A 17,362-nucleotide genomic window follows, 5' to 3' on the forward strand; every position below is an offset into this window, starting at 1 on the left:
AATTCTAGTTTAAGAGCAGTATTCTAGGAGCAGGTGGAAGTGGTCTGTTTTAAAAGGATGAGTAGTACTGGATGTACATATGCTAGTGGAGCACATTTCAAGTAATTAATAAAGCAAAGGGTACTCTGCAGTTTATTCTAGGTTTGTACTTGACATTGCTGTTAGATAGGATGGTGTGGGTTATCATATTCCCTTACCTTATCTAAACCTTCTTAGAGACTTTAACCTAAAGTTTCCTGTAGAAGGCACAGGAAATGACTTAGTCTCAGCCATTCAATTTCCACGGATGGTTCAACATCACAGAGAAGAGTCTGCTAATGGTTAAGCACAGAGTGAACTATAATAGGTTTTCAAAATCTCTTAAAAAGCAACAATCTAAGAGCTACTATCATCTTTGGGTCCGTATAGATTCCTGGTTCACCTTGGTTGTTCATAAAGAAGATTATAGTAAGGCAACAGCAGTTGAATAAGGAATTGTACAATAAAAGCAGTGTTTAGCTTTGTATGCTGTGCACAATAGGTGTTCAATAGAATTGAATGAATGAGCTTAAGATTCCAAGGCAGAATAGCTCCAAATGAAAAATAAGCTTGGCTGGGCCATTGATGAGCGAGGTTGCCTTGGGCAAGTCACTTAACTTCAATAAACTTCTCAGCCATTCTGTAGTTGTAAAACGAAAGACAATATTTTGAGGCTCGGTGGAAAATACGATACCTCAAATGTATATGGTTTGTAAATTCTCAACATTTCTTTCTGACTCTGAGCTAGCCTTACATAATCAAGCCTATAACTGAAAGCATAGAGGTTATCAATACATATCTGTCTGTGATGATGAAGATAAGATTTCAAAGAAGACCATTAATCAAACTGGTATGAATAATGTATTAGCATTATCTGGATTACAGCTACCCCCACCACTGGTGTTTTGTTGCTTACTCGTCTAGATGGACTGTTTGATAAAAAGAACAGCTAAACCTGACATTTCAAATGAAACTGAAACGATATTCCAATTAAAAGTATTAAGGGGGCCATTTCCACCTTGGTGATTCGAGCTCTCTGTTTCAGTATCAGCTACTTTAATTGAAGGAGATCCCAAAGACTAATTTCAATGGTTTATCTACCTCCAAAAAGACTGGTCACTGAAGCATAACTCTTACCTTATTGATCCAGGTTGCTGTGCACATTTCTTTAAGTTATCTCGACAGTTTCTATATTTATGCATGGTGCTATGTGGGATGTAGAGATGTTTCTAGAAAGACTGCATTTTCCCTGAAGGATCTTAAATTTGAGATAGGGTAACAAGGCATGTATTCTTTCATTCAACAAATATTTATTAGTGCCTAGTATATGCCAGACACTGTCTAGGCACAACAAATATAGCAGCAAATGAATCAGATAAGAGCCTAGCTCTCATGGAGCTTGTATACCATGCTACTGGGGGAAAACTGACAGTAAGTAGGTAATGGCACTGTTGGCATGGGGTGCTTTAGAGAGTAGGGAAGTTTCTCTGGAGAGGTGACATTTGGGCAGAAGACTGAGCTGTGCAAAGATCTGGGGGATGTGCCTGGCAGGCTGAGAAAAGGGCAGGTGTGAAGGGCCTGGTTTGCAGGTGGTAGGACAAAGAATGGCAAAGATCCTGATTATGCAGGAAGAGTCATGAGGAGGCCGACTCAATCAGCGCAGGGCTGACCAGGGAAGGTTCCCTAAAGGAGCCTTTGCCTCAAAGGCTACAGAAAAATTTCTAGATAGACTAGGGCATCCTGCATTATCTCCAGGACCCAATTCCCTTCTAATCTGCTTAGGTTACTCTATGAAACCAGGTTTGGAGATCATTGTAGTCTCTTTTTGAAATTGTAGCTTTCCTTTCTGGTCTCAGAATTACATCATTAGAACATAATACAGGTGACAGCAGCTCCACATTCTGGATAGGCTGCTACTGATGAACCACCTGGGAAATTAAAACACTAGATTAAGGAAAAAGCCTTCTTCAGACATCTATTTTCTTTCTTAATTACCTAAAAGAAAATCTAGAGCAGGTGTTCAGTACCTGAAAATTTATGGGTAATTATTTGGCTGTTCAACCCTGGGGTATACTTGGTTCTAATCTCTTCAACTCTAAGCAGGTTCACAATAACAGGGATTTGACATTTACCTAAATATGATCATTTTGTGTACTTTAAAAGAGAGAACATCTGTTTTTCTCTGTGCATTTACTTCAATAATATCCCAACACACTCATAATATCCACGGAACTAGTTGTTTTTTGAAACGTGCTGACTTTGGTCTTTTTTACTTTAGATGATGAGTGGTGTATTGAGACTGGTCCACTTACTCAAAACAAGCCTGATCCTTCTGAAATCAAACCTGGCAGATGGAACAAAACAGGATGGAACCTAGAACTCAGACTGTTGTCTGTTCTAAGAAATTTCATGAGAAAGCCTGTCTCCCCAAAAACGGGGTCCGCTTTGGGAAGCTCAGTTCTCAGCAGTAGAGTTTATTTCTTAAACTGACCAGACAACCTTCCAAAGACATGCCTCTGAAACAGTGAAACTGGAGGAACAACTACTGTTCTCTAATGGAGATTCCCTCCTGGATAGTGGCCGCAGTGAGCCTCGGGCAGAATCTGTCTGAAGCATTCCTGCCCTCGGCCTTCCCCACGATCACCACCTCAGAACTTAGGACAGCCATTCTTCCAAAACCACTAGGTTCACTTTATGAGATGAGATGGTGCTTAGTTAACAGAAAAAAACCTGGTGATATCTAAGCTGCAATGGACAAAATGTTAAAGCATCCTTCCTGTCTGGTGTAGACTCACAGTACCCTGTGGTACCATTTAAAGGAACTAGGATGTAGAATATCCATATTTTGGTTTTCTAAGAAATGAAAAGCTAAGGTCTCATGGTTCTAATGGCTGATGAGCTCCTTAAGAACAGGCAGGGTGGTGACTTCCTGATTTTGCATTTCCAGAGCCAAATTAACCGATGCTCAGTAAAAGCTGATGAGTGGAATTGAAAATAAGCATGGATGTAAAGTCTCATGGTGTCAAAGGTCTAACCTGAAATACTTGACTAGTTTTCTGAACACCTGGATTCTTTGTCTCTGCTTTTATTCATGAAAAGAAAGCAGTCTTATGAGCACAGTGTTGCATGTCTACAAGGGGCTTAGTCATTTCTAGCCCATGATAACGTTACTCTGCACTGACAGTGTGGGCGAGACTGCTGATGTGGGGGCACATCTGTGTACCCTAGTGAATGAAACACGCAACCAAAGCTTCGCTAGTGTGACTCGTGAGAGCGAGAGGAAGCGTGGGCTTCTGTGCCTGGGCCTGTGCTACAGTCAGGGCTCCTCTAACTTTAATGTGCACTGAGGCATCTGGGGACCTTGTTAAAGTGCAGATTCTAATTCTGTAGGTCTGGGGCCAAAGTTCTGCAGTTCCCACATCACCCAGGTGAGGCCGGCTGCTGGTCCTTGCACTACCCTTTGAATGACAAGGTTCTAGGGAACTGTTTCTGAGTGGCTTTCTCCTAACAAACGCAAGATGTTCTCAGGTAGTTCGTGCTGACGAAGTTACTTCCTTCAGAGAGAAGACCTGGTTTTTGGCTAGTATTAACACTTCTTTAATATTAGCTAATCTATTTAGAAAAAGAGAAAGAGAGCAAGAGGTGGTGGCCCCAGGCTTCCAGCCCTCAGCAGGCACCAGCATTGAGCACCAGGATTTAATAACACTGTCTTCTGTCCACTCTACTTAATGGTATGGGACTTTCTATTTTTGGAAATTGATGCTGATTTTTTGCTTGAGGCAGTGGTATAGTGTTTCCTTTGAAATAAAATTACCTTAGTTTAAATGAGTTGAGTTCAAGAGAGAAAGCAAATAACAGTTCTGGTGATATTCAGATATAACAAAAAATCGTAAGGCTGAATGACCCCAACCGGGTAGATACCGTGGGGGCTTAGTGAATCTCCTGAAGCCATATGCAAGCTCTTTTCCAGGGAGAGACTGTGTCTTCCATCAGATTCTCAAAGATATTAGAAACTAAAAAAAGAACTAAAAAATCCATACTATAAAGTCAAATTTAACTAAATACCAAAGACTGCAAAGTCTATACTACTTTATAAATCTAGCTTCTGAGATATTTGACAGCATTTAAAAGACCTCTACTTTGAAACAATTACAATGATCATCAAAAAGCAGCGTCGTCACATAAAGATGATTAAATAGCACTTCTTTTCACAGAGCAGGGTTTCTCCAACAGCATTCTAGGAAACTAAAGACTGAGGAAATATGAACAGATACTTGCTGAAGAGGTTTGGGAGATTCTGCCTACTGTATCCACTCCCCTACCCCAGGGGATTTACCATGCCAATTAAATAGTCAAGATTTGAAGATGTCCTCTAAGAAATACATTTAGTTTTGTTCACTTTGGAATTTCCCAAATGTATTTGATCATGAACCCCCTTGGGAAAGAACGAGTGTCCTGAAGGAATCATCAGCTGCTTCATAAGCTTGTCCTGAAGCCGGGAAGATAGGACACTGAAAAAGGACAAGGCTAAACTTTCTGGAGCAATTATTTGATGGCAAGTGCTTTGGTCAGTGGTTGATAACAGGCAAAAATGGTCAACAGTTTTTATTGTTAGAATAACTGCCATTCATGCTTAGAGATGCATTTAGGAAAAAAACTTAAGTTCTCAAAAAGATGTCATTGAGTCAATCATGCCTCCAGTGACAAATACTCTGATTTGACCGCATCCAGCTGTAGGTGAGCAGTCACCTAAGTCAGTGTTTGCTCACTTTTATTGATTTCCATCTTCTGTTTTGGAATGAGAACTCTTAAGGCACAGCTGTTTTCTACTATTTGGCCACTTCTGTCATTGTATAGAACTTACTGCCACTAAACAATTCATCAACTTCAGAAGTATTGGTAGGGCTGCCCATACTACACAACAGTTGGCTATGAAACTGTATAAAATGTTGTCAGATTCTCCCTGGCTGTCCTTCTGATGGTGCCAAAAGGCTTCCCTGTCAATATCAGGTGTCTTCTTAAAAGGTGCCCTATTACCCTATTCTGTAAAACCAGTTTTCAAAAATGCTCTTGTATTTATTGAAAACATACTGAAATATCAAACAGTGTTTTCCCCAAAATATAAATAGATACATCATGATAGTTGGTGTTCTCTATTTTCTCTCTTATTAAAAGGGAAATGAAAAATAGAGCTCTGTTGGTGGCCTGGTGTCTTCTATGTATTTGAAAAGTTAACAGAGGCCAATTTGACACTATATGGCATCTAGAACCTTGAGTCATATTTGCCCTCAAATAACAATTAAGGAGAGTTATAGATTTACTTAATTTCTTCAATATCAGTGTTAGAAAACTCGGAGGAAATGAATCAGGGGGCAGATTCATTTGGTTGGGGATGGGCTGCATCACTTTAGTAACTTATCCTCCTATTCTTGAGCACCTGCCTTTGAGTAAAAAATGGTGATGACATAAGGTAGGAAGGTGACAAGGCTCACGTTAGTTGCAAGAATGTACAGAATATGTGGATTCGAAGGTTGAGAACAGGAATTGTCTTATTTTTGAAGTGATTCAAATAAAAGATACCTAAATTTCTGCTTTGGAGACCTGATTGTTAAGCTCTGTTTTGAATGGAGAGTGATTTTGCTTTTGATGTTTTTCATCAGCATCTGTAAACTGAATTTCTGCTTATACAGAACTTATTGGGCCTTCTGTGTTCTTAATAACGACTTGTAAAATGAGACAAAGCCATTCTCCATACCTCCAGCTCCAGCTCCTCCCTGTCCATCTCCTGATGGATGTCCCCAATGTAGTCATTTGGATCGTAGTATTCATGGGCTGAAGGATGCCTGAAAAGAGATGAAAGATCTTTTAGGCCCTGCTTCCAGTATAGGTATTATTATTATTCCGTCATCAGGCCAGCAGAGCAGGGCAGCAGTTCTCAGGGTGTGGGCCCTTTTATGGCTCACTTCTCTCTAGATGTGGCTCTCAGCATGGTCAGGACCTCGATCATATTTCCACCATTAGTCCTAGAGTCCATTTCCTTTGGAGGGAGTTAAGATATAAGATGCCAGGCTATTTCCAGAGTCCATCCCTTAGTGTACCAGTCATGTGTTTCAATGTAACTAATATCTAACTCGGTCTTCTGCCTAGAGACAGGCCCATATTTACCACTATTACCTCATTGTTGGATTTTATCTCTGAAGAGAAAAGGCTTGACTTCAGGCAGCACTCAAAGACATGGGAAGGCCTCTGAGACTGGTTCAAAGGGCTATGACTGAAACTGTTGTGCTATCATCTACAAAAGTGTCTTTTCAAACTTTTTGACTATACCCAGAAAAAGAAATGTTTGCCATCACAACTCAGTATGCACATACAATGTATGTAATGTACACACACTCATTCTGCTAGGACACAGGAAGCTTGTGTTTCTCTAGAACACATGTAAAACAACTCACAGAACACCCCCCCCCCCCTTTGGAAGTGTCATTAATGGAACCTCTAGGAGTGAAGGCAGTAGGAATTATAACATGCTCGGTCAGTGGCTTTGAAAGGAGCTTAGCATCCATGGTGCCAGATGCAGACGGAAAGCTTCAGCCTCTGATTGTTGGCTGGGGACCCAAACTTTCACCTGCTCAAAGGTCAGCACAGCAATCAATGGGCTCTGGTCTTCCCTCCCAGGCACTTAGTTTTCCAACAACAGATCAGACATGAGTGTTCATTCAAACAATGGCTGGCTTTCAATTTTCTGGACCCATTAGGCAAATATACTGCCTGCACTTAAGGGGCTTTTAGTACTAAGGATACTGTTGGAAGGCCTGGGATTTCAAACATCAACTTAACACTCCTCATTCAATCCTGACACATGCTCTTGCTGTTGTCTGACCTTGCAGCCAGAACCTGACCTCTGGACTCTTCTGACATTTCTCAAGTCACCCCTGAGGGATAAGTCATGTCATGTTAACTAGACTTAAGAGGAAATTAGGGGTTTGGCTTCTAAAAGGTCCATCACTGTGACAGTTCAATATTTGAAAATCAGCTGTAGACTTAAAGGCCTCATCAATAATGTGAGGCAGTTTGGGTCTACAACATCAGATAACTGGTTTGAACGATCATACTCAGTGAATCGGCCAGTTGTTTCATAGGATCAACTTGGATACAACAGAGCATCATGATTAAGAGCTGGGAGTTGAGGTCCAACAGGCCTGCCTTTCCACCAGTCGCTGCCAACTTAAGCTGCATAGCACCTGGTGAGTCTGCAGTTCCTCATCTGTATAGAAGGGACAGTTGTGAGAAATCAAGGAGACAACAGTTCTTTGCACACCTGCACACTGTGAGTGAATGTCAGACAAATGCCCACCCTCTACTTTCACACGCTGTCAGCTGGAGCTGAATTTACTTTGTCAAGCCTGGGGCATTAGTCCTGGATTCTGATGACAGCTAACCACTAAAACCACAGGATGAAAGGCCAGCCTTTGTCCAGAATTTGACAGAACCACAGGGAACATGTGCTCACTCCAGCTATTGAGTTACTAATAGAAATCCAACAGGTACCACTCAGAGGTTTTCCTTGTAAAAGGTGGAAACGCCCTTCAAAATAATGCATCAAGTCAATGATCTGACTCAAGATAGAGCCAAGATGGGAAGAGAAAGGGGTGATCCTAACATCAGTGAGAGAAGCTGTGTCTCTGATGTGCAAAGTCACATATGAAAAGCTACATTAAACTAGTCCTCTTTTAAAACAGCAATCTACCCAAGAAAGTTTCTTGCTCTTCATTTTTTCCTGAATATTTTATATCAGTCACCAAATTAACAATAATCACTGCTACCATTTATTGAGTGCTTATCATATGTCTTGCTGTGAACTTTCCATACATTATTTAATTCTTCAACAATCTTATGAGATTGATACTGTTATCCCCATTTTAATATAGGAAAATACAGTCCAAAAAAGTAAAAATTACACGTTTCACAGTTAGAAATTAGTGTGAGCATCAGGTTTGTCTGACTCAAAGGCTCTGAACTATTCTGTCTCTGGCATAGGTGAGAGAAGGCTCATGTGTAAAGAAATTAATGTAGTGCATTGAATCACAGCTGTTATTTAACTGGAATATGCAGTACTTATATGAGGCAGGTGTGGGTTATTACATGGATCCATGTTTGAAATGGGACCTGAGAAAGCAGAATGCACAACTTCCAAGGATCTCTTGACACTCACACCTTTGTCGTCTATTTAAGAGAACAATCAGCTTCCCTTCTGGTAATGACTACAAAATCTTCAAATTACCATTTGCAGTGATTAAATGTTGTTCTGAGACAACTTTTTACAACATTTGTAAGTAATTTTGTTCTTAGAATATAATTTGAATAACTCTGCTCCAGGGTTATAATAAAGTAATTAATATGTCAGAGCGGTTTTGAGCAGGATTCGATTTATTGCCTCTATAAACAATAAAGTTAAACACGGGCAACTTGGAGGAGGATTATCAGACACATTAATTTTGTTCACCACATGGATTGTTACCATCCTTCTTTACCGTACTTAACACATTAGTGATTGGCAGTCACAACTTACTCTTCCGGCAAGAGGTAGGGATCGAGCACGGGCGGGCTGGGAGAGGACATCTTAGTGAGGGCCATGATGTGTTCAAAGGTGATGTCAGTTTGGGTTCCTGTGTCCACCAGCTGCGACTCTGACGGAGGTGTGAACATTTTGGTCCTTGCTGTTCTCCTCAACACCTGTACCACGATGGGCTCCTTGGCTGTCTTGAAAGCTTCCACAGCCTGGTCATGGGTCGCTCTGGATAAGTCTTTGCCGTTGACCTGTTGAAAAATATTTAGGGTGGGACAGGATTATAATTGAGCAAAAACTGGAAAGATTGACACATGCCTTGACTGCTTTCATGGGTAAGCTGCTAAAAGAAACAAGCACATGGGGGTATCCAAGAACTTCAATTCTCTATGCTTAGGTTTCCCGAAGAATGCCTGGTGGGAAGGGGGTGAGTTTGGAGGCACACAGATCTGGCAGTTAACACTAAATCTCACAGCGGGGAAGTCTTGGCTTCCTACTGCAGTGTCTTTAATGCAATTTCATCACTTGCTAATCTTGCCTGTGAAAGAAAAGACCAGCCTCAGGCTCAGAGCCTTTATCAGGCAATAATAGCTAACTAGAAATTAATTACATTGCTATGTTTTAATGGTGTGTATTTTTCCAGTTTGTGTCAGGTGATACTATAGAAGTTATATGGGTTTTCTTTTTTTTTTCTTTTTTTTTTTTTTTGGCCTTTTGTGACCGGTAAGGGGATCGCAACCCTTGGCTTGGTGTCGCCCGAACCGCACTCAGCCAGTGAGCGCACCGGCCATTCCTATATAGGATCCGAACCCGCGGCGGGAACGCCGCTGCGCTCCCAAGCGCTGGACTCACCCGAGTGCGCCACGGGGCCGGCCCTGGGTTTTCTTTTTAAAATGAACTTGTTTGCTTTTCTTTAAAAAGTCCATTGAAAATATGATGTAAATGATAGCACAGGCTATAGGTGGACATGGCAAATATCATGGAAAAGAAACTCAGATGGCTGGTGTTTGGAGAAACAACAGCTAGCTTAATTGCTGTTTTGTTTTCCACTGTGTATAGTGCTACCGCTGCATCCCTGATGCCTGTACTTATTGAGTGTCTACTGTCTACTGCATGACTTAAATGAAGATACCTCTCAACAATTCCTTCATCATAGTCCTGTGAAGTTCGCAGGACCAAAATTATGTTTATCTCCCTCCTCTGCAGCCTCAAATAAACCACATGAGATGACCTTGCTAGTTCATGCTGGGTCAGAACACTGGATGCTGTGTCCAGGATTCTCTCCAATGGTACGATCAAAACTAACTCAACACAGTTATCTTTAGAACAGCTTATGCAAGATGAAATAGAAACCAGAATCTCATTTCTTTTTTTTTTTTTTGTCGTTTTTTCGTGACCGGCACTCAGCCAGTGAGTGCACCGGTCATTCCTATATAGGATCCGAACCCGTGGCGGGAGCGTCGCCGCGCTCCCAGCGCAGCACTCTACCGAGTGCGCCACGGGCTCGGCCCCAGAATCTCATTTCTAAAAAATGAAGTCATTCCAAGTAACATGGAAGTCCAACTGTTTAATTTATCTTCTCCCTCATAAAACGAAGGAATTTCGTTCAGGTAGTTATTTTATGTGCAGACAGTTCGGTAACGTCTTATGATTGGACTGCATGTAACTTATGAGGTTCTGAAACATTTCAATATCACCCCCCAAGTGGTTGGTAGCCTTTTAAAATCAAATATAAAATGATGGTATAAGAATCATATTCCACAGAATATATTGCTGCAGAAGTTCCTCAGTTTCTCCAATCTTCTGTGGAGAACACTGCCTCATTCAAGTCACTTAACATAGGCGTTCCTGAGTTTAAACCTCTTAGGTTAATATTCCATTCTTTCAATATGCATGTGCTTAGCATTTGTTTATAAATGTCAAAATGAACATTGAACCACAGCCTTTTCTGTCTGGCATACACGGTTTTTCCCCTTCGTATCTTGTACTTCAAAGTGTGCTGACAATTAGGTCCATCCTCTGAGGTAGAGCACTTTGGCTTCTCTTTGTCCAAGCAGAACATGAGTATTGATTATACAACTTTTTCTGTTTGTTTTTTTTGCCCTAAACCCTTTCACTCCAGCCCTACAGGGACAACAACTCTCAGGTTGGAGTGCCATGTAATCAACTGTTGGGTTAAGGAATAGATGTCGGATTCTTTCCTCGTAATGAAACACTAATGAATCATGCCAGTGGAGGTCATTAATGACTTGGATTCAATCCACTTAAGTAATTTACTTACATCATGAGGGTTTGGGGCAGAACAGGAACTCTGGGTCCCAAAGTGACTCAAGTGCACCAGTCCATAAGGGAAAGTCTGAACCACTGAACTTTTAAATCCCCCATTCTGGAGGACTGGGAACAGCAGTTTTTAGCACAACTGTCTTCTTGTAGAAAAGAATAAAAAAACACAATGCCTTCTAGCTTTCCAAACTAGTTGACTTTCGTGACTTCATCCCTGCTTAGAGCCTTAGACTGCTGAGGGCTTGGGCTGGGTGGGAATGGAGTGGGGGAATGGAAAACACCCTGGAGAACTGTGAAGTTCCTGCTGGGGCAGAACAATATGAGCCTTATTTTCCACTAATGTGTGGCACCATGAGTCAGTTAACACAGGGATTTAAAACGCAGTAGTAAACTTGTTCCTGGGAGTAACTTAGTGGAATGTACAGCACCCACAGGAGAGGTGGGTGTGGCCAATGCCATCTGGTCACATGGTTTTCTGTCTTTGGCATTCACTGGGCATGGCTTGTTCCAAAGTTAGTTTTACCCACAATGAACTCACAATTCAGATCTCTGACTGGGTCCTGCAAGATATATCAAATCTGTGTTTTCTCTGTTTATGTATAAATATCAGGCCTTTTGCTAAAAGAATGAACATGGGATTTTCTCACTATGGTATCTTTTTCCTCTTCAACTTGTTCTCTTTTAGAGAAACACTAAGCTACATGAATAGAGGGAGGGGAAACAGACCCCAGGAGCCCTCCAGTTGTGTCTAAAAAGGAATTTGTAAGTCCTTCCTTTCTGCACACACAATGAGATCTTGCAAATGCCACAGCAGGCAATGTCAGGGGGTGGTCAGCGAGTGCCCCTCCTTATATCACTGCTTCCTCGCTGCCAAGAGAACTATCACTTTGTTTCCTTCCCACTAGATCAGAGATCCCTCCCACTGCAGGGACTTGCGGGGTGGATTCTGATCAGCTTTGGCCTACCATGGCAGTCTCGTTCCTGTTGCCTGGTGATGGGTTAAGGCATGGGAATGCAATATAACTCTGGCTGACAGGATAGGAGGGCAGATCTGCTAGGGAGCTTTAAGGTCTTGTTCATCCTTAAAATCGGACTTGAAGTAGGGGTTTCTGCCTCTGGGAAATCATCTGCACATGTTTCTTGGACTTGTGGCAGCATCTTGGGACCATGTGAGGAACCGGCCTTGGCCAAATTAACATACTGAGGATGGTACAGCACAAAAATGGGAGAATTGGGGTTTCTGATGACATCTTTGAGCAAGTGAACTAACCAAGCTTAGAACCTCTTATCACCAAACTTCTTGTCATATTTGATAATACATTCGTCATACTTTAGGCCATTTGGCTTGGATTTTAACTACGTACAACCCCAAATATCCTAACAGGTATAAATATCACATAGACATACTATAAAATTAAGCATGAATGTATTCTCATTTGTTCCTACAGACATTCTCCTCTCTGCACAGAAGAAGGAATGAAAATGTTGCTCTGATTAGGTATGCGTCTTAATCAGCTCGTTTTTACAGAAAAGTGATGGCAGCTATTGCTTTACCTGGATAGATTTTATAAATCAATGCTAGCGGCACTGAGTAAATGTTTCAATGGTACCTAGAACATGATACATGAAGGACAAGCTAAGCAGATTCCCAGGGGCAAAGAGTGCCCCTGTGTCCTTAGGCACTCAATTACAAAAAGCAGGAAGACTTCTGTATCTGTCTGACTTCGGGTATTATTAAAAGGCACCGATGCAACAATACCTACAACTTCTCTACTGCTCAGGCTACAGAGAAAAGAGCAGTGGCAACCCCAAGAGAGGCCTGGAACTTGATGGTATCTGAGAAATGCCCTTTCACCCCACACAAGCATGTCACTTCTGCTTATGGCTGGATTCCACAGAAGAGCATTTGTGATAGTTGTGCCTGAGGGATCAATTTCAGTAGCCCAGTGCCATGCAGTTTCCAATCAAACAGTTCAGATAAGCCCCTCCAGATGCCAGGTGACCTGTCCTCCCTCACAGCTCAGAGATGGAGTGTGCAGGGAAGGCAACTTTGGGCCCAGGCTAGGTTGGAATCCTGGCAGCTGGCTTTGGGCAATTTAACTGTTCTGAGTCTGTTTCCTCATCTGCAAAATAAATATAATTGTAGTGTCACGCTTCTTAGGATTATTATAAAGTGGAAATGAGATAATCTACTTACAGGGCCTAACATGCAAATAATAAATACTTACTAAGATACCAGTGTTAATGGGGATCCTATAGCAGAATAGTCACATTTCCCCGGAGAAAACAATCTATAAATCAAAGAAGCAAAATCTAGCCTGGTAAGGTGGTTTTAAGAGACATTTGTATAATGAAAGGCTTCTTTATTTCACAGGAAGCTCTTTGTCCATCTTGTGTTCCTGAGCTACCAATATACACAATAATATTTTCAGTCCTTGAGTTGGGATCCTTGGGGAGTGAGGGGGTGCAACAGATAAATTTTACAGGACTTGACCCCTGCCACATGAGCTTCTTGACAAGGTATTTTAAGGATCATTACATTCGCTTAAAAGATGATGGGAGTTTACTATCCTAGATGATCCATTTTGCAGCCAAATTTGTTTTGAATTACCTTGTGCACATAACACTTATTACACTGTCATCTTGGAATCACATCACTGAGAGACTTAGCGAGGTGATGACTCCGGTGCACGCCATCAGCCAACCGAGAATGACAACCTTTATTCTTAGGATTAGCACTGCATCTACATTACACAAAACAGCGGTGATGATGGCTGTGATTATAGACGGGATGCTCATCCAGTGACGTTTGACCGGTCAAATTCAATATCATTAAATCGCCCAATTGAGCAGATTGCCTTTAAAACATTTTATGCAGCTCTAAAACCAAGTAAATGGAATGTTTTGGAACAAGAAATGCTGATTGCAAACTTTATTATAAATTAAATGCTTAAGTTATTCACCTAATAAGTTATTCACCTAAGGATCTGGCTGGTTCCCTGGGACTTAGGTGCAATTATAGCGAAAATCCAATCAGTCAGTCTCAAGGCAAACATCACTGCTGCAAATATGACATGACACTAAGGGACCTGAAAGAGGTCTGTTAGCGTAAGGTCTCCCAAGACAAGACAGACAATGATGCCTTCCTGGTTCCATTTAAGCCCGGATAACATTGCTGCTGGTCTCTGTAGGAGGTACTTGTGGCTGTCTTGTCCATAGTAGGTCCCTAGAACTAACACAAAGCTGGTGGGTTTTCCATTCGTGGATAAATTTCATTGACAATCCATCTGTATATCTTTTAGTCATTCGCTCACTCAGCAAGTATTTACTGAGGTTATTTAGTGAGACTAATTTCCCTTCTTGGCTAATGAGAAGCCACTGGAAGACTTTCTGGGGGAAAATGAGGCCACAGCACACTTAAACCTCTTAAGAAATGGTCAGATGAATGTGTTACAGGTGGCATTTTACCAAAAAAACATCTGAGTTGGCAGAGGTGGCCAGACTGCTCTCAGAGACTACACATGCGGGAATGCTACCTGGGCCGGTAACCCAGAGACTTGACTTTCACTGTCTGCCTGGAAATACTACTGGTTAAACTACTCTCATACAGTATTGCCTCTCAAAACACAGGAGTCCAGACAGCTTTGAAAGTTTTGTACAACTTAATTGGAAGCAGTTCAGGATATTTTAAAATGTAGTATTTAGAACAGACAGACCATACTCTCTCCAAATTAAAAAATAAATATCTATTTATGGGGAGACATTTGGTTTCTGAGGATCAGCCTATTACCATCACCTATATTTCTATTACACGTGCAAATGACCCAAGTATAAAGTGCTAATGCAATTTTAAATTCAGCCTACTATAAATTATGCCCCTGGCTAAAATCCAACTTTTATGGGGTTCATTTAATTAAATACAGGGGCAGTGATTTCATTCTGTAAAAGATCACATCTATGTTTTCAAACTAATTAAAACTTAGATTCCACTGGAAGCAATAGAGGATAATAAACTACATTCTGAAAAGTAAAAGGTTTAAAGCTCTGATTTAGGTTGGATAAAAAAATCTTTTTACATTCAGGAAACTCCTGTCTTAATTTATTTCACATTTATAGTCTGCCCTAAGGCTTGATGAAGGGAAGGCAACTTATCTAAAATGTAGGTAATATGCCAGTTAAGAAAGAATATGAGTCTTAATGAATAAATGATGTTCAAATTAATGTGTTTCTATGGAAAAGTACTTCGCTTCAGATATATATATGTAGAAACAGACTATACTTACATAAGTTTCACTTCCTATTTAGTAAAAATTTAAATCTGTATGGGTACATTTGGGTTCTAATAGAGACTTCAATGGAGTTTGTCCACTGTAATTTCTAAACACATCCTGACATTATTTCCCTAGGTTTGGTATTTCTACAATTGCAAGATCCTTTCCTTACTCATTATTCTCAGATACCAATCCCACCTTAATCCACATATTGCTTATTACCTTCTGGAAGCCTTGACATCATCACCATGAAATCTCATTCAGAGTGATGGCATCCAAATGTCCATTAAACTACAGTTTATTTGAACCCGTGTGCATCTTAAAATTAACGCACACATTTTTACATCATCTTAAAGGTGATAATTTAAAGCAGCAGCTCAACATATTACAGAAAAGCCCAGTGGTGAGTACTTGGGAACAAGGTACTGGTATTTCTACAGCCAAATCGCCCCATCTTCTATGTCTCCAGAGTTCTTCCTTGGAACTTGAGTGTCTTCTCCAGTAAAAAAAAATACAGACCCATTTAGTGAGAAGCATTTTTGATCTTAAATTCATACTAAACAATTTCTTGATATGATCAAAATGGTATGAAGGAAAGTATCCTCTGCTTTGTGGAGAAAGGAAGAAATGAGGTCCAAAAAGGTCTTGGAGTGTTTGTAAAAGAACAGGGTGGCTCTGGCCAAGCTCTCCTGCCAACTCTGAGTTCCATACTGCGGGTGACAAGGTGGAGTCACCTTAAGTGAAAAAAGACAACTCCTCTTCTCCCCACTATAGAGAAAAAAGAACTACCAAATGCATAGACCTCACAGAAAATCAGAAAATGCAAAATGGCTTCTTTCTCTTTCGTGGATAACTGACTCTGTGTCTGTCCAGATGTCTAATTTGAGAACTTCTCTGCAGGGCCACTGCTTGGGGGTCTGTAGGCTGAGCTGTGAGCAAAGTGCTCAGGCAAGGAGGTGACTGGGGTGGTGGGTGAGAGGCTGTGTCCACCCAGAGGAGGGGGCGCCTTCTTTTGACTCATGCTGAAGTGCTGGAAGGGCTGCCAGTCCCACTTCTAGCAGTCACCAGGTCAGAGGTCCAGTGTGGTAGAAGCACTTGATGATCTGGCCTTTAGACATTCACTTGCATTTGAGCCCTGGACACATGGAAGAAGCTGTTGGGTGCCTCAGCTACCTTATCACTACACCAAAAGGGTTTCAAAAAGGTGTCTACTGAGTACTTCCAGGCTGAATAGTTATGAAAGTACCTATCAGCTGCTCACCTGTTGTCTAATGAGTGGCCAGAATGCTTGAAGTAAAATGCTGGAGTTTCTGATGCTTCAGTCATAGTAAAACCCACAGTGGTGCAGCACTTCCTCTATGCCAGATACTATTCTAAACACTTTACATTTACTCATGTAATCCTCACGAGGAAACTATAACTACAGTTACCATTTTGCAGATGAAAACAGAGGCACAGAGAGCGTTTGTGCATCTGCAGGCATTCTACTCAAGGTGCCATTGGCTTTCACCTTGAACTGGGAGATGCATGCTAAGTTCAGAATATAGAAGATGAGGTGCTTCTTTTTACATGTCAGTTTTATTGCATCTAATGATCCACTGGCATTATCTCCTACTGTAAAAAGCAAATACAGTCACAAATTCAAGGAGGAAGGCATGGTTAGGTGTTTGCAAGCATCACACCCAGAGCCTTATGAAAACTATTTTATAATGTTGTTTCCATCTCCCTGGTGTAAACTCCATATTGGTCTCATAAATATCTCATACAAATTTCAATTTGTTACCTATTTTCCTCAAATTCTAGAGGTGTGGCTAAACTGAAATTTCTACCCTGAAGCCTCAGAGAAAAAGAGGTGTAGGAAGATTCCTCCATCAACAGAACTGTTGTCACTCAGAATTTAAAAGACTGATGAAAAGAGTGTTTAATGATGTTTTATATTTTATGTCACGATAGTCATTTAAGTTGCAAAATCAGGAGAAGATCCTAATGGACACTGCATGAAGATGCACAATAGTAAGCAGCAGTTCTGCATCTGATGAGGGTCCATCGTCAGTCAAGATCAAAAGCTTCAGCTCTGGAGTCTTATTGCCTCAGTTTAAATGTAGGCCAGATCATGTATGTGCTATGACATCTTGGGCAGATTATTAACCTCTGGGTGCCTTAGTCTTCTTATGGGTTAACAGCAGGACCTAACTCACTGGGGTGTTAAAATTAATTAGGCTCT

The 17,362-nt window shown here is 41.1% G+C and overlaps 1 protein-coding gene across 3 annotated transcripts in view; it reads right to left on the reverse strand.

Moving 5' to 3' along the window:
- PDZRN3 (PDZ domain containing ring finger 3) overlaps window positions 1-17,362 on the reverse strand; it is a 231,254-nt gene that overhangs the window by 11,899 nt on the left and 201,993 nt on the right. For all 3 annotated transcript variants that reach the window (XM_063114649.1, XM_063114651.1, XM_063114652.1), the window contains 2 exons: window positions 8,588-8,835; window positions 5,774-5,861 (listed from right to left, as the gene is read on the reverse strand). In XM_063114649.1, coding sequence (XP_062970719.1) covers window positions 5,774-5,861; window positions 8,588-8,835 — 336 coding nt within the window. The remainder of the gene's footprint in view (window positions 1-5,773; window positions 5,862-8,587; window positions 8,836-17,362) is intronic.

The sequence above is a fragment of the Cynocephalus volans genome, chromosome 11 (assembly GCF_027409185.1).
Source record: "Cynocephalus volans isolate mCynVol1 chromosome 11, mCynVol1.pri, whole genome shotgun sequence".
In the NCBI taxonomy this organism is placed as follows: Eukaryota; Metazoa; Chordata; class Mammalia; order Dermoptera; family Cynocephalidae; genus Cynocephalus; species Cynocephalus volans.